At 38.6% G+C, this 25,530-nt stretch overlaps 1 protein-coding gene across 1 annotated transcript in view; it reads right to left on the reverse strand.

Annotated features, from left to right (window-relative positions):
* Nucleotides 1-8,316: 8,316 nt before the first annotated feature.
* plekhm3 (pleckstrin homology domain containing, family M, member 3) overlaps nt 8,317-25,530 on the reverse strand; it is a 52,938-nt gene continuing 35,724 nt past the window's right edge. Inside the window, exons 7-8 of the mRNA XM_084907678.1 lie at nt 15,668-15,825; nt 8,317-13,984 (exon numbers count right to left, since the gene is read on the reverse strand). Of these exons, the coding sequence (XP_084763804.1) occupies nt 13,822-13,984; nt 15,668-15,825 (321 nt within the window). The 3' untranslated portion in view covers nt 8,317-13,821. The remainder of the gene's footprint in view (nt 13,985-15,667; nt 15,826-25,530) is intronic.

Genomic DNA, 25,530 nt, shown 5'->3' on the forward strand with positions numbered 1-25,530 from the left:
AGTCAGTACGGTGTCCGATTTTTATTACAGAAATGTGTTTTCAATTTTTATACATTTTTTTGTGTATAAAGTACTCAATTTAATAAAAACAAATACAAAATGAAAGAAGAAAAATAAGATTAGGTTACAAGGTTACAACTTTTGTGAAGTAGCTGCTACACACTGATTCTCCATATTGAATGGACTATTTTTAAGGGTTTTTTGTCGCCTGTCTATTATTATGCAGTTAAAAAACGTTCTTCTTGGCCAGGTTTTTATAATGAGGAATAATTTCAGTGCTTTGTTTGGTCTCTAGTAAAACCCTAAAAGCACTCAGTTTTTCTTTTACAACTTTCTTTATATAAAGAAAACGCACACGTTGACTTTATTTACGTAATTAATTTATTAGTAAAATGTGAACTCCTTTATTTGTGTTTCCTTTTGTAGCGCAGCTCAACAAAGCGCCTGTGCGGTTAGAGCGCATGTTTGGGATTGTCCCCAGTATCGAGCAGCACGTGAACGCATCAGTGAGTCATATTTATGACTTCCTGCATTAGGGGCTGGAGTTTACCGGGAGAGCTTGAAGGTATCAGATGATGGATAAGGTCTCTCCACCCACTCACACCTCCACCACAGGACCACACACACACGCACTAAACGGACTTCTCCATTCATTTTCAGTGAAGCAGACACGTGCATTATAATCCACGAGGTTCATGCTTTATTATATTATTATTATTATTATTATTATTATTATTGAATGCTCCTCCGTTTTGTTGACTTTGTTGTCATTCATTGCTTGTTTTTTCCTGACAAAACTGTAATTCTTGAAATCTTTTTAATAAATATAAGTAAACTTTATATTTATTGTTGCTGTCAGTCACTTCTGTTTAGTCATTCTGTTTCCATTTATCAGAACTCACATTTACACATATAATGTATTTAATATCATATGGCAATAAGAAAAACAAAACAGACACCAGGTTATATTAAATAAATGATATGTGCTGAAATTCTCATTAATAGTTTGGCTTTTTGATGGTTTAGCATCCATTAAACTGTTTACACATTTAACTGTTATTGTTTGGAGTTGAGCATGTCATTTTTTTATTTTCATTTTTTTTTTGTCCTTTGTTACATATAATTATTTTTTGTTGTTCAGGTGTAATAACAGGTCTTTTGTTTACGGCCTGTTGTTCACTCCTTGCTTGGTCTACTTATGCTGAACATGCCATTATCTGTAAATGATGCACCGAAACAAGAACAACAAGAATTTACTGATCATTATTATTATTCATTTATTTTACCATGTTACAATGGACCCATATTTACCTTCCTCCCTGCCGCCATACCAAGGTGAAATTTACCCTAAAAGGACTTTTCAGTCTGCACAGCTTACAATACCCGGCAACAGTGTTTAGTGTAGCAGTGTGTTTCAGTATTTCTTCATTTCTTTCCATTAATCAAAGAACAAAAATCAGTATATGAGACAGTTTTCAAGGTGTATCTAGGGATGGATGCTTTAATTGCCTCCATACAAAGCTAAAGAAGGTTAGGAGAGTGGAGGTGTCCTCTGCCGTGTGAGTTAAACAAAGTCTGCTTTATTTGGAGTTAATGAAATTAGAAGCCTTTTCTTGTCAAATAGACCAAATTGAATCACTGACCTGTTTAAACTCCAACGCACTGGGCCTTGATTAGATCTCAGAAATCATGTTGACGGAGATTTGCATGAACCTTGCGTCCACGATGCACTGATCAGAGCAGACACATGAAGAATGATGTAAATGGTGCAAGTATAAAGGACACTGTTTGGAAGGAAGAAAAAATAAACACTATTAAAGTTTTTTTTAAAAAGTTGTTATATTGTTACAGAGTTGTTACAGTATGTTTGGATCTTTTTCAGTCTTTTAATATAAATAACAATTTAATCTATATTTGCTTTATTAAATTAAATATCCTTTTTTTAAATTGCCATCAGTTTCACACATGATGCAGTGTATCCACATCATCACCTCAAGGTCACAATAGTAACATAAAAAATAATAATAATTTTTTTAGTGAACCTATTGCCAGAATTTTTGTTCATTCTGCCGCGAAGTAAAATCAGTTCCTCTAATTTGAAAGTTAAAACAAAGCAGAGCAGTTTTACTGAAGCTGATAGCAACAATGTAAGTTCTACTTTAAAAGGGGAAAACTCTGTGCGCCTGTTTAAGCAAGATAGTAATTCTAAACTGGGATCCGACTTCATCGTGGGGTACTGGACAGTTTTTTTGAAACCTGGAGTTATGGACAGGTTTCATTGGTTATCAGAGCAGCATGCGCGTGGGTGTGTAAGGGAGTGTAGGTTGCCAGCTAAGGTCTGAGAAATGCTCGCAATGAATGCACTGATATCTAAATGAAGTGGTAAAAAAAAATCAGTTGTGCTCGATAGCAGATCTCCTAACGCTGCTCTCTCTCTGTAGCCACACTGTACAAAGGTCACAGCTCTGGCTGGGGGACAAAGGTTTCCAAAGGTGTGTTTGTGTGTGTGTGTGTGTGTGTGTGTGTGTGTGTGTGTGTGTGTGTGTGTGTGTGTGTGTGTGTGTGTGTTTGTGTGTGTGTGTGTGTGTGTGTGTTCAGCATATCAGCTGAGACGAGTCTTTCTGATTTACCCCTCCTCGGCTCACACTGATAGATTAAAGCAAACAATGAGGAGTTCATATGTAAAGCTGGGAAGGCATCAATCTGTCATGTATACCAAAGCACACACACAGACACACAAACATATGCATGTGATTACTTGTGCCAGTTGTGTTTGCCTAAGATTTAAGGGAGAACACACGGAGACGTGACCTGCATCACTAGATGTTCAGGTAACCACAACACACACACGCACATCTGTACTTGTTTCACCTGCGAGGACTCTCAGTGACATAATGAATTATATATTACAGTGTCTTGCCTTAAGACAGTTTTAAGGAGGATTTATCTGTGATTGAGGTGTGCTTCCCACAGCCTGCTGAAGAATTTCTGTCCACAAGACAAAATTAATGTCTATTTAAGTGACTGCAGTGAGGATCTCTAAGGTTGCTGTTCGATGCCATGGATCCAAAGCAGTACTTCATATGTTGCTTAGCTTGGCTTTGTATTCCTTAACCACAGTTTTCAAAGTAACCAGTGTTTTCCAAAAACATATCCAATAACTGAGCTGTATGGGCAGTTCTGTATGATGAACAGCTAAAGTGAGGGAAATGATTCTTTGATCATCTGCTTAAAGTTTGCTCCCTTATAAAGAAATTCTCTAACAATCCTCTAATAATAAGTATTTGATTGGCTATGTGCACATGTGGCACACAGATTACAATCAGTCAGTCAGTTGATCAATTGCACATACTCCAGATCAAAATTCTTTTGTGTATAAAACACACCTGTCCACATAGCCAACTTCTTCCACTGAAGAATCTCTCCACCACCATTGGCAAGATAAGAGAGCTGTCAAAGGATGTCGGGGACAAGCCTGGACTGAGCTACGAGACCATCAGCAAGAAGCTCGATGAGAAAGTGACAACTGTCAGTGGGATTATTCGGAAATGGAAGAAATGTAAAATGACCATCAATGCAAGATCTTGGCCCATGGGGTGAGGATGATCATGAGAAAGGTGGTGGTACCACAGTCACCAAGAACACCACCGGTAACACTCTCATTAATGGCACCATCAACTACTAAGTCATGTTTTGCTTGGGAATCAAATGCTTTCACTCAGTAACATGTAAATCAATTTATATTTTTTATGTAATGAGTTCTTTATGGATGTTTGGTTGATGTTCTCCATTAAAACGAAACAAGCATAAAAACAAGGGGTTCATTTCTTTCTAAGTGTACAAACTTCAGCAGGGGATCAAATGATGATTTTTCCCAACTGTATGATCTATACTTGGTGCAGGGACTGAGCCTCAGGTCCCAGGAAATGTGTAATGACAGTGGGTGGGTTAGTGGATGCGAGGTGTGTTCAAGGAAGTATAAAAGGTGTTAAAGCCTTTACACATGTTCTCACTTTCTTCGTCTTCTTTTGTTTAGCAACAACAGGATCAGCTGATCATTGCTTGATGTCAACTTTTTTTTTCAATGTGATTTTTCTGAAAACTATCGTTTTTTGTTGCATAAATGCAATGCTTTTGATCTATATATATATATATATATATATATATATATATATATATATATATATATATATATATATATATATGTAGATATAGATATATGACAAGTTTCCATCAGAAAAATATGGAATTTTGTGACATTTTTTTGCAACACAGTTGGTGTGTAAAGGCCTTTAAGCTAAAAACCTATGATAGCTAATCTGTTTTTTTTGGGTTTTTTTGCTAATTCTTGTCTACAAATGTCACTTGCCAAGGACTGTAGCCACTGTGCATTTAATGATTAATTGGCTGTCTGCCTGTCCATGAATATAACCAACAATCAGTCCAATGTTTTTGTATGAACAGCAACAAGAACAAAATAACACAATCACCAGATTCATGGCGAGCCAGCAAGTTAACTGCTGTTATGTCTCTGTTACACAAGACGCAGATGCATTTTTGACATAATCTTTAATATGTTGACCGTTAATTTGGTTTATTATCTTTAAAGAAAGAAAGTCTATTGTTCTGTAAAATCTGCAAGGAGCTTGCACTTCATACCTCATATACACAATTTTCAAGCTATTTTATCCAACTCCTTGTTTCCCCAAATCTTTAGAATTAGTTGGAAATTGCAAAGCTAGCAAATAATCCACATAACAGACCTTATAGAATAAGTTGCAATCAGCTGGAATTGTCTTTCAAAACCAATTCCCCAACAGTTTGGCAGCTCATGAAACCTCTTCTGCCTGGCTTGTCACTGGTTTGTTGAAGGCTTCTGTGAATCTCTGTTTAGAAGGCTGTTTTGTGCTTAATTGCGTTCAATAAAAAAAACAACAACAAAAAAACATCTCATTAAGGATTTAAGTAGAAAACAGTGGATCTACCCTTTAACCTTGGTAAAAGCACACTGACAATCAGCAGGGCTGAGGCCTGCTGAAAGCGTCGATGTGGCCAAACGAGCGTCTGAACAACCAGGTCACTGGGAACACTGGGGCCCTGCCAGCTTTTGTGTAGCGGCTCGATAAATGTCGAGGGGGGGGGGGTACTGTGTATGTGTGCGTGTCAAAGCCATGCACTCTCCACTCATGTTGGGAGAGCAGAGGCCCGGTCCTTCCTCCTCTGTGACCGTTGTCCACATTCCCCCTCCTCCTCCTCTCTTTTTCTTTCCTCGTCCTCTTTTCCTCCTTAAACTGTCTTTTGTTTTCATTTTCGTTGGCATTTCTGCTCCGTCGTTGTTCAGTCCACTAAATGAGTCTTGACTGGCTCGCAGGCCACTGGAGAAGCACAAAGGACTTCGTTCTACTCGCTACAGTTGATCCATTGTGGGCGTCCTACAATGCACTAATTGGCGATGACAATTAAGCACGGTCGACACTCAGCTTCAATTTGCCCACTGCTCGACATACATCAGAGGCAAATGAGTCAGCCTCTGAGCTCCCCGCTCTCTCACACAATATCCATGTTCACTCTAGCAGGTTTACATGCACCTTTATTCACATGGATCTTGTTTTCTCTCAGCTCAGCTTGAGGCTGAGCTCATAATCTGATCATCGGCTGCAAACTGACACGTTATCGTTTTTCACCTCAGCAAACTGTGAATTCATTTGGAAATTGTTCACGTCACACGGCGCTTTTCGGCACATGGAGATGATCCATGTGTCACAATCTGTGAATCTTGTGCTCTCATTAAACTATTGCTCTGTAAAAGGAGTTTTATCTCCTGAGACTTTGGACGAAGTACTCAAATGTGGTACTAAACTCAACTGCCAATGCAGTGCGCAGTGTAAGAATACAGGCATCTAACATCTGGTTTAAGTTAAAGATCAACAAATTAAATAATCCCAGTTTTAGGTTGCATTGTTTTCTACCTTATATGGAGTACAATAAGTCAGCTCAGTGTTTCCAGTTTAAATGTTCTGCCCCACAAGATCTCTTTTCCACAAAGTACTGGTTTCCAATCTCTATCCCATCACGTTCCCCCCCACACACCCCACACAAAAACAGATTATTGCAGGTTCGCAAAAGCTTTCAGTATCATGGCACCACAAAAATTGCTGGCCCAAATTTGGAATCACTCGTCGACAGGGTCTACTGCATGAAATTTGCAATTTCACTGGGAAAAATGTGCAATTATTTCATGATTTTCATGCCGGTAGAAGTTATCCTACATCACCTGTGTAACATTTTGTTGTGGGGTATTTCTGAGAAGACAGAACGTAGTCAAGGACTACGTTGGTGCAAAAGACATAGGATAGTCACAAGGTTAATTTGAAGGGTCGTGAGATGGTTATGATATAGAAGTTATGCTATAGACATTCACAGGTCACTTCATCAGTTAGACCCTACTAGTACTGGGTAGGACCAGTTTTACTTTCAAAGCAGTCTTAATTCTTTGTTGCATAGATTCAAGAAAATGCTGGGAAGGTTCGTCTGAGAATTTTTGTCCATGTTGACATGATGATATCACACAGTTGCTGCAGATCTATGATGTAAATCTCCTGTTCGACCACATTGAAGTCACTGTCATTCTCAAACTGTGACATAGTCATGTCATGTATTTACTCCAAAGTTCATTTTCACTGAAGATATACTAATGCACAGCTTCATTATCCATGGATGTATCTTAACACATTCTGAGAACAACCATATCTTTGTAAAAAAAATACTGTTAGCAGTTATCTTCAAGTATGACCCTTGAAGCCACACATTGATATTAAAGCCATATGAATGTCTGCTGGAGGCAGGTGATGACAGGCATGACTTATGAACACATGATTTCAATCTTGCTGCATAAATACTTAAGGCATATTTGCATTTCACGTAATTTACATATTAGCAAATGTGTTCAGCATGTTTGCACACTGTATATTTATTCAGATGACTAGTAGGATACCTCTCCTTGTTTTAACAAAAAGTGTTTGCCCTCGAATTGTTTCAAGTTCCACTTTTTGTCAGTTTCCAATATTAACATCTTCTCAGACTTGTCTTTGTCCTTTCTAAAGAAAAAAAAAATCAGATTGATGTCAGTAAATCAAAACTTTGCCTTCTTGCAATGAGATGACTGATTAATAAATTACCAAGTAAAAAATCAAGTCTAATGCTGCATATACACATATCTTTCACTTGAATCAGTTGCAGTACGCATGCATCTGACAGGACAGATATGTTGACTTGACAGCATCACACAGCTGCTGCAGATTTGTCAGCTGCACATTCATGATGCGAATCACCTGTTCCAGAAGGTTCTCTTATTGGATTGAAATCTGGAGAGTGTGGAGGCCATTTGAGTGCAGTGAACTCATTGTCGTGTTCAAGAATCCAGTTTATATGATCTGAGCTTTCTGATGTGGCATGTTATCATATGAGGGTACAATGTGGTCATAAAGAGATGGACATGAGCAACATCATGCAGGCTGTGACATTTAAATTGTTCTCAGTTGATAATGAGGTGGCCAAAGTGCCTCAAGAAAATATCCCCTACACCAAGAGCGTCAGCAGCATCAGTCTGAACTGTTGATACAAAGCAGGATTGATCCACGCGATCATGCTGTTTATGCTAAATTCTGACTCTACCGTCTGAATGCTTCAACAGAAATCAAGACTTGTCAGACAACAGTTTTTTCCAGTGTTCTGATTTCCAGTTTTGCAACCTCAGTTTCCCATTCTTAGCTGACAGGAATGGTACCTGATGTGGTCTTGAAGGTTTAGAAATGCTCTTCTACACCTTGGTTGTAATGAGAGGTTGCAGGAGTTACTTTTGTCTTCCTATCAGCAGCAGGGCTGTTACCCCTCTGACCTCAGGTATCCACAAGGCATTTTTCACCCAGAGAACTGCTGATCACTGATTATTTCCTCTTTTTTGAATCACTCTCTGTAACTCTAGTTCTCCGAAGGACCCCAAAGTTCCCCACAATTTTTACTTTTTGTATCATGACTATATTTTAATGCAAAATTAAACTACACATCTGTAGCAAGAGTATTTCTACTACATGGTAATACCAATAAGTTCAATTTAAGCTTAGAGTACTTCTTCCACCCTCAGCTCAGACTCATAATTATGCAGGTTTACAATTAGAAAATACACCTCTTATTCTTGGATGTATCTTAGTACATTCTTAGTACATTCTTACATTTTTACACTGTATTGTACACAAAATATTAGCAATCCTTAATGCAGTGAAACACAAACAATTTCTCAACATGCACTCAAAACACTTTCACTGTTGAGAAGTTTGTCTTTATTGGCATCAGTGGCTAGCAGACAAATCTGAACAAAATCCAACAGCAGGAAGGGCTGATTAAATAAGACAGAAAAAAAAGTTCAACTCCCTGTATTTGCATCAGAATTTGGATGTGAAAACAAGGATAAACAAGGACAATAAAAAAACTTAAAAGTGCAAAAGATTTTCAGTCCAGCTACTGTGCTTAAATACTGTACAATATATTATTCTCTAAGACCATACTGCAATGATCACCATGTGCCTGAAACATAAGCAACATTTCAAGTCAAGTACCAAAAAAACAAAACAAAACAAAACTTCCTTAAAATTTCAACTTAGGCTTGAGCTGGAGGTTACTAGGATAACACTGCAGTCATGTAAAGAAATTAAAAAGCAGCTGGGACAAAAGACATAAGAGATTTGCAGATGTTGCAATATTGCAGTATTATTTAAAAATCAAATAAACATAAACCTGCACTTCCAGGTTGCAGTGAAACAACAGCATAAAATTAGCAAGTAATTTAATACATTTCTCAAAGTACGCAATCAAGTAACTTTAGCTACATAGCGGCAAATTGTTGGGCCCAGCAGGTATTTGTCTTATATGGGTTTTCTTTCCATAAATTAGGTTTCTGCTCTTTAAAAATGCATCATTAGACTGGAGCAACAGAACTAAATGTCCCTTTTACCTTTTAAAAAATAGTTATGGTTGTACTTTCTATTATAGATCAGTAAAAATATGGTAAAAGTGAGGTAACAAGTTGGAAATGAGGAGATAAAAAAAATTATAAATGTATTAATTATATTATAATTATAACACATAATTATCTTGTATCAACAACTATAAAGAGCTGAGTAATATTACACTGACATTTATGCAGATGGGTAATAACAGGCCATATGCCTATGGAGCAAAACCAAAAGCTAATCATAGTAATATGTTGATAAAAAAAAAAAATAACCGCTAGCAACAAAACAGGAATATCTGTATTCAAATTTTTATACACTGACTTGCAGAAACTGGTAGTAACCTCATAATAAGGTAATATTGGTTGATGTTTTATATTTTAGAATACTATTATCATATTACAATACTAAAATTAATTCTGCGTTATGTCAGAAACAACAAACAGAAAAACATCTGGCTCTTAATTGATATTAATGTCACTATTATCATTTTGTTTGGGGCAGATGAGGACAGGCATGACTTTTGGACAGATTCTAATGTTACTCTGTTTATGCAAACATGTCTTTTAAGACCTCGTCTGCATTTGCGTCAATTTGCATATTGGCTTATGTCTTCAGGATGTTTACACACCTCTTGCTGTGTTTTATATATTTATTCAGATGACTTCACTTGTACAAATAGAGAAGCGTGCATCACCCGGAGGCTATACTTGTGCTCTGAGCTATTTAAGATGACAATAACTAATGTTTAGCATGCATAATGTTTACTATGTTCGCAATCTTAGTTCATAGTGTGCATAGTATAGAAATGTTTGATAATTAGGTCTAAACAGGTAACTACACAAATGCATATTCCACCCATATTTCACTCAGATTCACAGATATAGGCTAATGATAGCATTACAGTACCGGTAACATCATAAATATCAGCGTTGATACAAGATAATTACTATGTAATTAAGTGGTAATAACTTGTAATTGTGCCATTATTAGCTTTTGTTTCTTACTGCCCCACTATTACTACATTGTTACCAACGGTAATATAAAGTACTACGGTAATTAGTATCCAGTTTTTACAGGTAATTGTTTGAATTCAACTTTTACTAATATATTTATTATTGTCTTTGAAACAATTGTAGCCAATTCACTTAGTAAGTCGGCCAAAAGTAAATGCATGTCTCTTGCTTCACACAGGTTCTAATTTTTCAACCCACTTTACCCACACACAGCTCAGTCGATTATACTTGTATGAAATTGTGGCTGACACAGACACACAAATACTGGTTAGTTAGATGTAGCCTTATTTCTTCAGTCATTTTCTTCTTTGAGTCCTTTTTCTACTGTTGCACTTTTGCTTGTGAAATTAATATTTTGGGGATAACGCCCCACATTTTTTTTGTATATTGTGCAAAAATCATAATATCGAGTCTGTACTTTGTGTGTATAACTTTGTAAGCTGCCTGTTTCTACACACAGAAAACCTATAACGCCTTTCACTTCTATAATTTATGCATCATTGGTGCTTTGTGTGCTTATTCAGTTGATGGTTTATGGAATTTAAAAGAAAAAAAGGCTTTCAATCTTTTGCCTTTTGCAGTGTGAAATGTTTTAGTGGCATGAAATCAGATTTTGTGGGTGATGTGTAGACTTGTAAAAATAGCCATAGTCTGAAAACAAACAAACAAACAAACGAACTCTACAATCTGGCAATCTGTAACAGGAATATAATCCCTAAATCGACATATTTTGATCCTCTGACTTGAAGCTGTTTGTTGGGGCCAGGATGAGGTTTGATTATGCTCATTATGCAACTGGAAACAGATGAGCTAACTTTGTGTGGTGGGCTGGATTTGGACTTGATTACACGTGATTTATTCCCCCTGCAAAACTCTGATCTGTGTGATAAACAGTTAAATGATCTTTGACCTCTGCTGGGCTCCAAAGTACAAAAACAGCATGAGTTCACAGTCAAAAAGTGTAATAATAATAATAAAAAACTTCATTAAACAAAAACAAAAGTTTTTTATGCAGCAGGCACGATCAATCGACAACTTAAACACTGTTTTTAATATCACCTGACATGACTTCAGTTATGACCATTAAAACAAACAAAAATAAATAAGTAAAATAAATAAAAATGATTTAATTTCAGCTCAAACACCTATTTAGTTTCAATGCGCAGCATCCTGAGTGCTTCACAAACACGTAGAACTGTCACTGATCTCACAAAAACACATATTCCTGAATCAAACCAGAGCTGAAGTTTGTCACATTTCAACATTGATGTAAATTTATGGCTCAAACAAGCTGATGAAGAGGAGGTTAAGAAAGGACAGATGGGGAAAAAGTCTGCACTGAGATTTCAGCTTGTTAGGAAGAAAAACAAAAGACAAAAAACAAAACATATTACACATTTTGGCATATTGAACTTTAAAGCTGCAGTCCTTGAGTCTTAAGATGTTGAGAAATCCAATATTTTCTGGTTTGCAATATATTTGAAATCTGATTTTCTAGCAGTGCCTAAAAACAAAGAGAGTGCAGCTTTCATCGATCACTACAGGCAGACTTTACTATCTTTTACTGATTGGAGCAGTTTCATATTTTATGTAGAAAAAATAAAAGCTTACTGTATCTAACATTTCACTCTACACCAAACCAGAAAAAATAGCAGGATTTAATTATTTACTCTTAAACCAGCAAAGAAGACAGAAAATTAATTTGATTAATTTCCTTTCATTATTATATTCTTAAAACTTGATGTAAACACAGCTCGTTCAGCGCTGTAAAGAACATGTTCCCAGACCTTTACACATCAGAGCTGTGGATTATAAAGGCCATCTAGGTTGCATAGAGATACTAAAACGCTAAAGCTGCTATCATGCTTGATAGATTCTGCATGAATAAAGCACAACAGGAAGTAGAATGACACAGGAGGGGAAAAAGGCAACAATAAACAATTACGTTACAGTTTATATTATTGCCCCTTTTGTTATTTTACAGTCAGAGTGATGGAGGGAAGAAAACGTGCCCAAACACACTGACAGAGTCTGCACTAAAGAAACACCGATCAAATGAGTGAGTGAAAATCCACACGTTAAATAACTTATAAGTAGGAGAGAGGAAGGATTTTTATACTTTCATACACATTATTTTTTTTGTTTCTTCAGAACAGCAGCAGCTGTGGTCAGTTTGGATTTAGTCAGACTGTAAATGTCATTGCAGAGACGTTGCCACAGTTTAAAAAAAACAAACTAAAACACTGCTCATTAAAACAGCCCTGCAGCAGAATCCACTTTCCTGGGTTTGTCCATGTGCTCCAAATGCTGTCAGAGTTATCGCACACTACAGTAAAAATATTATAAATAATACAAATATTAGCTGATTTAGTAAATTAATACTGTCATTACGAGACAAGCTGAGAACACTTGAGTCCCGCTGAAAAAATAATCTGTCACTTACAGTAACTCTGTTCAGGGACTTTGAGCATCTCGACAACAATTTGTGGCACTATTGTGAAATCTGGTGTTATGATTTTTATGAGCCACTCTGCGTCAGCGCACCTGTGCTTTCAGAGAAGATGTGATTCTAGCAATATTATAGGAAATCTGCTCTTATGTGGGTAAAGCAGCTGATTGTGCTGCAGGACTGTTTTGAGAAGTTTTCCTCCTGGCACTATTTTCATGTAAAAACAGCTTATTTTAATCACGCCTTCCTGTCCTGCACTCGTCATTAAAACACACTTTTCTAAATCCTATTACAAAGGACACCGTTTGTATACTTCATACACTCTAGCATGTTCTGAAAGTGATCTCAGGTTCAGTCTTGATTGCAGACTGAGGACTGTGGAGTTTTAGACCAAATAGCTTCTGTTAAAATGTTTTTTTTTTTCTTATCAGTGGTCAATAAGAACATGGAAAAAAAATACAGCTTATAAAATGTGTTTCACTTTTGACTACCATTATAAAATGAATAAACTGATACCTTACCCTTTAATATTTGACTGCTGACATAAATATCACTGACATGAATACATGTCTCTTTCTCTCTGAAAGGAAAAATGGTGAAAAAAGGGTTTGAAGTTTTGAGAGCTCTATCACTTTAACAGGAGTTGACGCATTTCCATTACACACAGATCCGTTTTCAGTTATTCTCTATTTTAGTCTGTAAACAAAGACAAAAACATTGCATGGTCTCAGAGGAGGGGGGATTTCAAAATTTGCTTATTTCACCCAAAAGAGAGCAGCAAACTTAATGGGTTTTTTTTACACATCCATTGCCGAGATTGTATACTAGTTTTCTGCCTACTGACTACTCATTTTATTGTTAAACTTAAGCTGGACTTTGAGAGCAGGTGGCTACAATCCACAACATTATTTTTAAGCTTGAATTCCTCCAGTTGATCAGCTTTGATTATGCAGGTCTAACTCCTGCAGTTGGAAAAATGTAAAAGGTAGGAATGAGGAGTGAGGAGGAGATGGGATAAGGATAATCAGAGGATAATCTGTTTGTGCTGGACTACAAAATGCAAGTAGTTTGATCTGTAGAGCCTGACTCAGCAGTTCTTCAGTTGGTTTTCTTCCTGCTCTTTACAGCAAACCAAAGGGTGCTCGGCTCAGGCGTGTGCGTTGGCAAGTCCACACACAAAAACACAAACCTGACGCTGCAACAAAGTGCTCCAAGTCCACTCCCTGGTCACTGCTCCCACAAGGTCCATCCTGCAGACACACACAAATCAGAGAAACAGGCCCTTGTTGTCCAGGGTGATGGCTGGGCGGCGGTGCCCTGTTTGTTATGGCTCCTGCGGGTATTTGTCTCAGGTGTCTTGGTAGGGCACGTGGAAACAGCCTGGGCTGTCGTCATCAGGTGACCAGAAGGACGATGGCCTCTTGTGGTGGAGTTCCCGGCGAACGCAGCGAGGACACGGCTGTGCTTTCTGTCGACACTCGGCGTGGAAAACGGCGCCGCAGCTGTCGCACCTACAAACACAAAGACACACGTCAGTCAAGTTTCACCAGCTGTACAAGGACACTGTCAGAGAGTCAGATTCAGACTCCATACCAACTGCCATGCATGAGGCGTCATTTGGCCCTGCAGGACTGAGTGGCGAATTATGTGAGGAAGGAGTGGATGGTGACTGTGTGGTGAGATTATGAGATTAGGTCTTTATGGTGCATACATGTGGCATGACCTTATGCTTTGGCAGTTCAGGGTAAGGCTAAGTAAACATATTTGAGAATGTATCATTTCTATCTACTAATGCATTGCATGAATCTGACTTCTAAATATATTTATTGTACTCAGATTACTGGTGCAATCCAATTTCATTCCCTTTCTTAAATAAGCCACCTGAGCTGCTCCTTCTACCTTGAAACCAGCTTTCTTCTGATTTGCTAACCCTTGAAAACAGAAGGTTTGAACTGCAGGTGGGTGTGCCTTTTGTGCTCAATGACATCATGTTTAAGGTAGTCTGAATTTGAAACTTTAACCAAGTTTACTAAGTGTCCAAAACTATAACAGAATTTTTGTAATTAAAAATAATCTTTTTAAAATTAAGCAAATCAGCCGCAAGTGTTTGTTATACCAGTGAAAGTGGCATCAGGGCTCCCACCTAAATTTTGGTTAGAAAGGAAACAACCAAACTTCCAAAGAAGTCTAACACTTTTGCTACTAGTGATTAATAAGTGATACTGAGAAGCGCATATAGATTTAATAATGGGTCTTAAGTTACCTGCTGATTACACTGATCTGGTGAGTCAAGAAATACGAGTGTCTGGTTAACCAAAGTGTCCAGGCCAACAAGCTCTTTCCTGTTTCCTTTGGCATTTTAGATGATTTCCCAATGACTTTAAGCTCCAAATAAATCGATAACTATAAACTGATAAAATATAGTTTCCAAACTGTTAAGTGAAATGCATATTGCGATATTCCATAATATGATTCACTGTTAAAACCACAAAGACTACATTGTAATCTGATAGCAATAGATTGGAATTGTCCATGAAGTAGGATAGGCAATTAACGCCCAGTTATTGCTCATTTCCTGCATCTTCTGAGTATGTGTAACTAAGTCAACAGCTCAGTAAATCTTTACAGCTCTGTTCCAGTAAGGACAGCAGATATGACTGTTATCAGTTAACACTTCTCAAGTCATAAAACACAGCTCAACAAGTAGGGTGTGTGTACGTCCAGAGCTTTCAGTCTTTCAACTATTGGTCCTGATCAGCTCCTATCTCTGTGATATCTGTCACTCTGAATTTCAGTGATGGGGACGAGGTTCTGGACACTGTCGTGACAATCCCTGCACCCAAGAGACACACACACACACACACACACACACACAGCTCTCATGCCAACCAGTGTTAGTAACAAACAGCAGACTCAGTCTTGGTGCTCAAAAAGTCACGTACACGTTAGCACCTCATTTCCAGATAGCAAAGTGTCAGCTCACCCGGCTTTCTCCCATGCAAACTGTTTTTAATCAATTTCTGGATTCAAAACAATTACTGAGTCAATAAAGTCTCCTGACTCCACTGAGAAAATAAAACTTTAAATACATTTATCTGGAAACTATCAGTTATGTGCGCTGATCTTCCATCTGATCTTCCAAATGTAAAACCAGTCATGTTTAACTTGTAGAAAGGTTATCGAAGGATGTGTACCTCCGGGTGGCGTTCTCCTGGAAGGGATAGATGACCTGCCCGTTTTGGCAGAGTTCACAGATGAAGCCTTTCTCTCGACACAAGCTGCAGCTGAAAACATGTGAGCTGGCAAACTTGATCACCTTGGACAGGAAAGGAGCCAGTTTTCCATCAATCACCTAGAGAATGATAAGAAAGCATGGACGGTTGTGAGGGATAAAAAAGATGAGCAGCAGGAGACATAAGAAATACATGAAATGTAACAATAAGTGTGACAGTTGCTATGTTTCTTCTTCTGATTTCTTTCATTATCTTTTTTTAAGCCCACTAACTCCTCCTTTGTTTGTTTTTATCTTTTCCTTTTTAAGTTTTTTCTTACAAGTTGAAAATCTTTAGGGTGGCCAATAAAGTATTAGTCACACGCACCGAGGTAAAAACGAAATTAAAAGTACTAAAGCATGCATCATAGCTCAACATATACGTTTAATGTTTAAACAAAATTCCCAATGAGCGTGTTTGATAACATTTAACTTAATATAACTAATTCAGAAAGCAATTTTATAATAAGCAGCTTAAACTATAATATTTTGACAATCAAGTCAAGTCAGCTTTATTTGTATAGCACATTTAAGAAACATCAAGTGTCAGCCAAAGTGCAGAACAGAGGGACAAACAGAGGGACAATGTAATCAAATAAAACATGACATTGAAGGCTTTTATTTTATTATTATTATAGCAGTTTTATTGAGTCAGTCTACAGAAGCACCAACAGAGAAGCATCATCCTCCTTACTGGAATGTTTGAAGGTTGCCAATATATGTACCTTTACATGTCTGACTGACAAAGACATTTCATATCCTTGCTATGCAGATGACAAACAGCTGTACTTCTCTGCTAATGTGCCAGGAGCTAGCACTGCAGCTCATGCAGATTTGGTTGCTGAAAGGCAGAGGCATTTCTATGATCTAACCTTTAGGGGGCTCAGGCCCCCATCATAATGTCATGCGTACAGATGAATAATCACAGATTTCAGTATAATACACCAGTTTTATACTAGTGAACTCTTTAGTTATTAACCCTTTAAGACCTACCATAGAACTAAGTCCGCCAGAGCTTATATTATATTTTTACATGCTGTAGAGCCATTTTTGGGAGCATTTCAAGTTCCTATACATCAATACAACCATTATAGCCCAAATTTTAATAATATGTCTGCATTAAGTGCATAGTAATTACATAAATTGCAAAAAAGTGCAATAAACTACAAAAAAATTGAAAATTGTTTTTGTTTTTTAACATATATTTCTAGTTAGAGAAATTTAAGAGGCTCATCCCTCAAAACTGTAAATACAAAAAAGTTGCACAAAATAGTTTCCCACCACAGGAAACTTATTTTGAGTGTCTTCATAGTTTTATTTTTGAAATACACCAATTTTTATATACTGCAGGAAAAACGAAATAAATATTATAGTGCAAATTTGCAAAAAAGCAGCATATGCATCAGAATAAACTATTTCCAGCAGTGCAATTTGAGTCCTAAGCATCCCAGAAACGACACAGAAAGTCATAAAGTCAAACATAACTTTTAAAAACACCAGTATAGGCTCATGGGGCCCTAATGGTAAAAAACTACATTTCCGCGAAAATGACGTCACTTCCGGTTTCGGGCAGGTAATGGTGGACATGCGATAGTTGGCGCTGACGTCTATTCCAACATAGGAAGTGTTATGAACAGCTGATCGGATCGGCAAAGCGTGTTTCTGGAATATTATGTTTTTGTTCCTGCAAGCACTTTTTATGCAGTTTTTGCAAAGCTATATGTGGAAGGAAACCGTGACCTAGGACAAGCTGATGGCATAAGATGTAAGTACAACTCCTCCAATTTCATATGCAAAAAAAATTATTGCGCTAGCTTACGCGGTTGCAGTTCTACAGGGATTTAAAAGTAGTTGCGCAAAACAGAGCGTGCCCGCTCTGATCGATTTTAAAGGGTTAAACCAGAGGCAAAGGATCAGCTATGTTGACCAGACACTGTTTCAGTCTCCTAATCACATGCAGTAGAGACAATAGTAGAGCAGGGCGATATGACCAAAAATATTTATCACGATATACATTTGAAAATTTGCGATAACGATATAACTGACGATATAATCGTAAGACAAAATACTTTACAACTCCTCAACTTTATTAGTGCAAAAAACCAAAACATCAATGTATTTTCACTTAAACAAGCAGCTGTTTTTTATGTGCATTAAAGTTATATAAAAATGTAACAGTGCAAATGCAAATTCCTTGCTGACAGTTTAACCAAAAGGCATTTCCAGTGGAAATTGGCTGACATATCCTCAGCATAACCATGTATAATATCCACAAAACTTAAAAAGAGGTTAAACACACACAATACGGTAATATTATGTTGAAGCACAGTACGTATCACTCCGCGAGGCTCCTGCCTACGATAGCCCTAATGCTCCGACAATCCATCAAGCGGTGCGGCTTCGTAGCTTAGCAAAGTCGTACTGAAACATTTGACAGATTGCTGAGCGCCGTGTACATAAAATCGTTTCGAGGTCAGTAAACACAACCAGAATTCATACATAAGGCACACGGGATTATAAGGGGCACTGTCGACTTTCAGAAAAATCAAAGGATTGATTTTAAGTGCGCCGTATTTTCCAAACAACACGGTAATAACGACGGCCCGCTAGCATGCGCTACCAAAAATAGTGCTTTGTTGTGTATCTGAGGGACGAAAGCTAAACCAGTTCCACACCACTGAAGCTGCAGCATTTTTACAAACCAGTTCTGGTTCATCTGTTTCATTCAACGATCCGCTTTCGCTCTTCTCATTCTGCGTCGCCGCCATGTGCGTATGTAAATATAGGCAGGTTTTGTATTGCAACATTTGGTTATGAGACCTAACTTGCCGTCTCCAAGGAAAACCTCTACCTAGCAGTACTTTCTTAAAATGGTCCCTTCAAATATTTCAAGATCATCTTGGGGAAAGGATGTGTTGGCTTCCCCCAAGATTGTTTAGCAAATTCAGCTGAGTTTTAGAAAGTGCAGTTGATCTGGGGCAAAGACATGTCTGAAAGTAATATGGGGGAATGGAGGGAAATGACAAATGAGGAAACTAATGCGACGCCACATTCAAAAAGGACCAAAACAAAGTTGAATGCTTGGTGGAAAGGCAGAAAAACAAGACAGGAAACTAAAGGAAGTAAGGCAAACAGTGTATGAGGTGAACAACTTTTGATGGCAACGCTTGGCAAGTTCCTTAAAGAACTGAGGGATGGGGGGCTTAGCAGTGGGGGGCTCGAGTTGTGGAGTCGTGAATAGACGATGAGAGACTGCACAGAAAGGGTGTACAGACTGACAGATATAACTCAACATGGCTTCAAGCTTTGTTGTACCTTGTTAACAGTGCAGACAGTGCTATAAGCTTAATAACCCAGGATATGTAAGACAGAGGGAGAAATTTAATCGAAAAAAACAGAGTAGAAAGTAAGAGAAAGAGTAGCAGATTCAATATACAAGAGAGATCTTGAGAGAGGGCGAGAGCCTGTATTCAGATACAAGTGGTTCCACCTGGCAGAGCTCTGGACCTGCCAATTATAACCTCCTTCATGCTGTTTGTTAGACGATGAGGACGAGGGGATGAGAGACGTAGAGAGGAGGAAGAAACCACACTTACACAGAGGAAACCCAGCACACTGAGGTACAGTGATTCCATCTGCACTGAGTCACAGGACCAAAGCAAAGACTGCTACACTTTCATTAAGTTGAATGGATTTAAAAACCTATAGGGTACCTTTACAAACATAAAGAAAATACAAAATGATTAGTCTTTGGATGATATTGAGCCTGATGCCTTGGACCAATATTTAACTAACAACAGGATTCATTCTAGTAATTTTACCATCTTAAAAAAGGTCGAGAGGTAACCTCCAGGCCTGAAAAATGCCACCAAAAACTTTACTGGCCACTTCAAGTTATGACCAGTTGAAGAAAACTTCAAAACTTTAGAGCAGAAATAAACATCTTTATGTATGCCTTTTTCTCTTGTTGAATGTTTGACTGTATTAAAGAACAATATATGATTACAAAGCTCTAAAGGGTTTGAAGCTCCAGCAACACTTCTGGTATGAAAAACAGTTTTACTTGATCAACATGGTACTTAAAAAAAACAAGACAAAACAAAAAACCCACCAAAAATCATGTTGATCAAATAATACACTATTATTTGTGGAGCTTCAGCCTATTTAGACCCTTGTTCATCTCCGCCACACCAGAAGTAGCTGAAGTAGTGCCAGAAGTCTCCATTTTGTTTCCACCAGCTGATAACCACCCAGCTCTACCATCCAAATATGTTCACATCTGGTTTTAAAAAACCCAGAAATGCTAATTGTGAGGCTTGAAAATTGTAGCTTACAAAACCTGTGGGTGAGTTCACTGTGGCTTTGTCCATCGTTTAAATACAGTCCATGGGAAAGAGAACAAAATGTGGGTTATATGCAGGTGCTCGGCTTTTTGAAGCCATCTTAGAAAAACAAGTACGAGACTGGTGATATAATTTCTTGTGACCAGTAGACTCAACGGGGAGAACTTTAGATGTGGAAAAGGGAATGAAAGAATTTAAGCTAAGCAGCACGAGAGGAGTCAAAGAATATTGCATCCAAGTAAAAAAAAATGTAAACATTAGGAAAATTAATAACTAATTTAAATACACTTTACATTATGACAATATCGACATGATTTTTCAAAAATGTTAAGAGTACCAAAACGGTGGAACCAAAATGCAGCCTAAGTTAATGTTAGGGAGAACGTAACAACAGTCAAAAAATAAAAATGTTTCCAGACGGACAGAGGAGCGGACAGGTACCGAGAGTGGCACACAGATTTGTGTGTCCCTCTCCCTCCACACCAAACCTAAGTAGGCCTGCTCAGTCCGGTCCAGCCCAGTCCACATGACAAATGGCTCTCCTGATGGAGGCTGACAAGCTCAGTAATTAAGGCCCACTATAATTGCACTGGGCAGAATCAAACGACTGGCAGCACAGCTCTGGTGGCTGGCTGGTTCTCTTGGGGGATGATGGGAAAAGAGGAAGGCACAGAAAGATGGATGGATGGAGAGTGAGAAATAAATATGCAAGAAGAAGAATATAAAGGCAACGTAAAGAAAACAAGAAAATCCATTTCTATTTCTTGCCCATAGTTTCTTCATTTAAAACGATTACTGTTTCAAATGAATTACAGCAAACTGGTTTCTCAGTGATTTTAATCACATTTAGGTCCCTGCTGTCAAAGCCTTCCCAGAAATATACAGCGACACTTCTATTAGTTATACCGAAAGCCCTGAGACCAGCAAGGTCACTGTGGGGTAATCATTTAGACTAGAACTTCCAACTTGGGCAGAACAACAATGAAGCCAAATATTGATGACCGTCCAGAGTGTGTGGGTGAACCAGTAGAGCTGTCTTTAATGGTCGCTTAGGGACCGACCAACTTCTGTCTCAATATACAAAAAACATACTGCACAGCAAAACAAACTGGGAAATTATTGGGATTCTTAAAAAGAACATAAAGTACAGTACATTCAGTTATCTTCAAATCAAAATTCTCTAGTTTCCCTTTTCACCTCCTTACAAAAGAAACTAGTTCCTGAGTTTAGTTTCAATAAATAAACCTGGAACCATTCAGTTAAAAGTGCTGTCTAAAAATTGGAATTTGAGCATAATTCATACTTAAGGTAAGTGACATTAATAGCTTGAACTGCCAACTAGAACAATGAGACTGAATGGCAGCTCACAAGCTGCTAGTCCATCCCCCAGCAAGCCAGTCACCATGAACGTCTACACCAGTGAATGTGCAACACCCCCCCAAACATAGAAAAAAAGGTCCTCATGATTATAGTTAACAAAAAAACCATGAAGCACTATCAGAATTAATTTCAGCATACAGAGCAATGCTGTAGAAGTATTCACCTATTTAACCCTCATTCCCTCCAAAAAACCCTCCCAGAAAACACACACACTTTTCACCTCCTCTCCCTCCATCCCTCCTCTTAAACTCCTCCCCCTCCAGTTGAACCTCTTTCTCTGCTCCATGCAGAGTCTTTGTGCTCCAAAACCTCCTAATCCCCTAAAACTGCTGTTAAACAGCCGTTCGCCTGCCCTCCTCTCTCACTCGCCCTCTCCCGCACACACGCACACACGCGCACACACACACACACACACACGCGCACACACACACACACACACACACACGCGCACACACACACACACACACACACACACAACCGCAGCTCCATTGAGACACTAGAAAGCCAGCTGGGATTACATGGCTGGAAAGACCAGGGTGAGATCTGTTTGGATAACACCCTCTCTCCTCTCTCTGTGTCACACACACAGAAAACCTGACGTATGTTGGAGGTCAGTGTATGGATGGTAGAGTCTGTCTTCTCAGGAGATTCCCCTAAAATCCCCAGACTTCCAAGTAATCTTCTGGCTGAGCAGATGTAAGAAACGTGTTTCTCTGATGCTTTTATTTCTTTTTAGTTTAAAAATCCAACCTTAATGGCACAATAGAATACTTTACTCTTTAGTGACATCATTCTATTTATTTTCTACTAAGGCACACAGCGATAGTAGAAAAAAGATGATTTAGCCTCTTAAAGGATTAAAAATTAACCAAGCTACTTGATTTGCTCGTAGGAAACACACCTTGGCTTGCTGCGGGGACAAAGCCTCGAGCCCTTGACGTCATGAGAGGCACTAGACTGATCTTGCTGCCTTTGACAGCTTCGAAGACAAAAACAAGATCTGTGATCCCTCACAATCATCTGCTGTCTTGAAAGCAACTTTGGTGCATCAAGGCGACAATAAGACGGAATGAGTCTGCAACCAGTTTGTGACTGAATGTCTCAAGTTGCCGAGTACACTCAATCTGTTTGTGATTCATATGAATTACTTAGATTAAGAATCCAGCTACAAATTCATAGAACTGAAACAGAAATTCAGAAATTCCTCCAGCAATAGTCAGGTAGTTGGTGCAGGACAGCCATTTAACTGCAAAATGGCACAGGTGCTTCACAACTTTGCTTTTAAATAGGAATATGACCAGAATACAAACAGTGGACAACCAAGTGAGATTGGACCTCATTGCTCCAAAGAGACCTCATGAGTGCAGACTCACACAGATTGCCAACATGTTGCATTCAATCTGTCTGCGTTTATAAGCTAGATGACAATTACTCACAAATCTAAAACTAAGCGTGACTGCAGTCAGCCAAGCTAGACCATTATTGTTTGTGACAGGTTGCCTCCTAACTGTGAACTGCCTTGCAATCTGGGCAACCAGTTGGTTGAGCAGGCAGCACCCTCAGCTACTTGTTGTCGGTCTGTCCCCCCCGTGATTGCATTGATAGTTGTGATCATGTGGCAGCTACCAATTCTTCTAGTTGCAAGGAGGTTGCGGTCCTATTTTTACTCTAGTGTGGCTCTAGAGTGCCACTCGCACCGAGACAGACATCCCCTTACTTGACATGACTGACAGTAACCATGGACTATACAAAAAAAATAAATACAAAGACTTCCCCAATGTTGATGTGCAGGCCAGCATTAGCTACAGGTTATATTTCTGCTACACAACACACAGACGTCTAATGAAGTAACAAACATCACGGCAATCAATCAAAACCACTTAAGCTTAAAAACCAACAGTTTTACATACTGCATCTTCAAACGTATGCACACCATAAGTGATGATTGTTAAAGGGAAATCGCAACAGAGACAAGAATATAGATCAGGGGTGGGCAACTCCAGGCATCAAGGTGTCCAGCAGGTTTTAAATATCATCCTGGGTCAACACACCTGAATCAAATGATTAGTTCATTACCAGGCCTCTGGAGATCTTAGAGACATGTCGAAGAGGTCATTTAGCCTTTTAAATCAGCTGTGTTGGATCAAGGAAACATCTAAAACCTGCAGGACACCGGCCCTTGAGGCCTGGAATTGCCTACCTCTGGTATAGACAATAATATAAAGACATAACACTTAATATTTTGACACAGATCCATTAAATTTAACGGATACTTAAAAAAGAATTTCAAAATAAAAATCAACTTTAACCAGATGCGCTGAAACAGGAGCCTTTAAAAATCTACATTGTAATGAAATAGAAATTGTAATGGATCACAGTTTCTAAATTACCGCTAACTTTTTTTATTAGGAGTGTTTGGGACAACAAAAGCCAGATTTACCATCATGACAAGGGATTAATACAACTGCAGGTCTCTATGAAATAGGCTTTGATTGACATTTTAATCTCACAAGGAACAGCTAGATAGCAGCTGTGTTTTAATTACATACATTTTATCAACCTGCCCCATGCCATTGCCACTCAAAAACCTCCACAGACATCATAAATCATCACATATAGCCTAAGAAACTGTATAGCGACCAGTATTAGCATTGTGCAATCTCTTAACAAAAATAGCTCTTATTATGTGGATTGCTGGAATATTTGAGGTTAAAGCTCCCCTTACAATTAAAGGCATGAGGAGAAATCTTCCGGAGAACATATAGCACTTCCTCAAGAGGCCTCTGTGTGCCTGGACAAGTGTGAGTGGAGAGGCATGCCTGGCATACAGGGAATGCCAGGGTGTCACTGTGGGAAGCCTGCTGTCTGCGTACACACAAGCATTTTTCTTTCCTAGAAACCATCCTTAAAGCAAGCAGAGGGATGGTGCAGAGCATCCTTAGACAAACACATATGGCTTCTACAAAACCAATGGGTCTCTAATAGGGGATATGGGTGGAGGCTATTTGTTGGGAGGTTTAAAAAAAAAAAAAAAAAAAGACTGGTGTGTCCCGGGCTTTAGCCAGGGGAGTTGAGCCTTCACTGACCTCTGGGGTGGAACAAAAAAAGCCACGTTGATTAAGAGTGTCTTTTTATTCAGGAGGCGAATCAAAAGAAACAAGCTTGTTAATATGGAAAACCAATTAAGAGGCAGAGTGCTCAAGAATCTGTGGGAGGAAGGGTGAGAGAGGGGGAGAGGGAGCAGTGCACTCTCTCCCAAAGACACACATTGTTGAAATTAATTCAAAATCCCCAGTTTAGAGTTTATGACAGAAAATCAGAGTTTAAGCAGGAAAAAGACACACAGACACACACACACACTCAACACATGTGTGCTGAGCGTGTGTGAGGCCAAGGCGATGTTTAGAAGAATGGAGGGATGTCACGCTTTGTTTTTCTGCCTGTTGATTCTGAATGTGACCAATTAGTGAAGCAGAGAGACACAGAGTGTGGGAGTGGAGGAGGAGGTGGTGGAGATGGAGGTGGAGGCGGAGGGGGGGCTCCAATCTCTTTCACCGTGAGAGTCTGTGGCCAAGCTCTGAGTAAGAGCAGGATGAAAGAAAAAAAATGGGGCAGGGTACAACATAATGAACATAATGACAAACAAAAGAACTTTTCAGTCATTTGTGGTCGCTTTCCTCTGACCCCCCCAACTCAGTCCGGCAACTCGGTGCTAAAAAAGGCAGCAATAAAGAAAAAAAAGAATCTATGCAAATCTCTTTAAAATCTCCTCATTGATAATTTCAAAAAGACATGACGACTTTTAAACTCATTCACAGATATAAGCGTTTGCAATTTAATGAGAAAATCTGGTGATTCACTAAAATGCCAAAGTCTCTTTGTTACTGCAGAGTAATAACGCAGAGTCATGAGGATAAGATGCCAGACCATTGTTTTCTCAATCTGGACACTTAAAGTCTCTGAATGAGGCTGCTGGAGGATATCACCCTTTCTTATCACTGTTATGACACGGACACTCGCCAAAGAAACAAAGGAAAGGTTGTGTTTACTTAAACGCAACACA

This window comes from Perissodus microlepis, chromosome 16 (assembly GCF_051167445.1).
Source record: "Perissodus microlepis isolate ML-2025 ecotype Zambia chromosome 16, ASM5116744v1, whole genome shotgun sequence".
NCBI classification, from domain to species: domain Eukaryota; kingdom Metazoa; phylum Chordata; class Actinopteri; order Cichliformes; family Cichlidae; genus Perissodus; species Perissodus microlepis.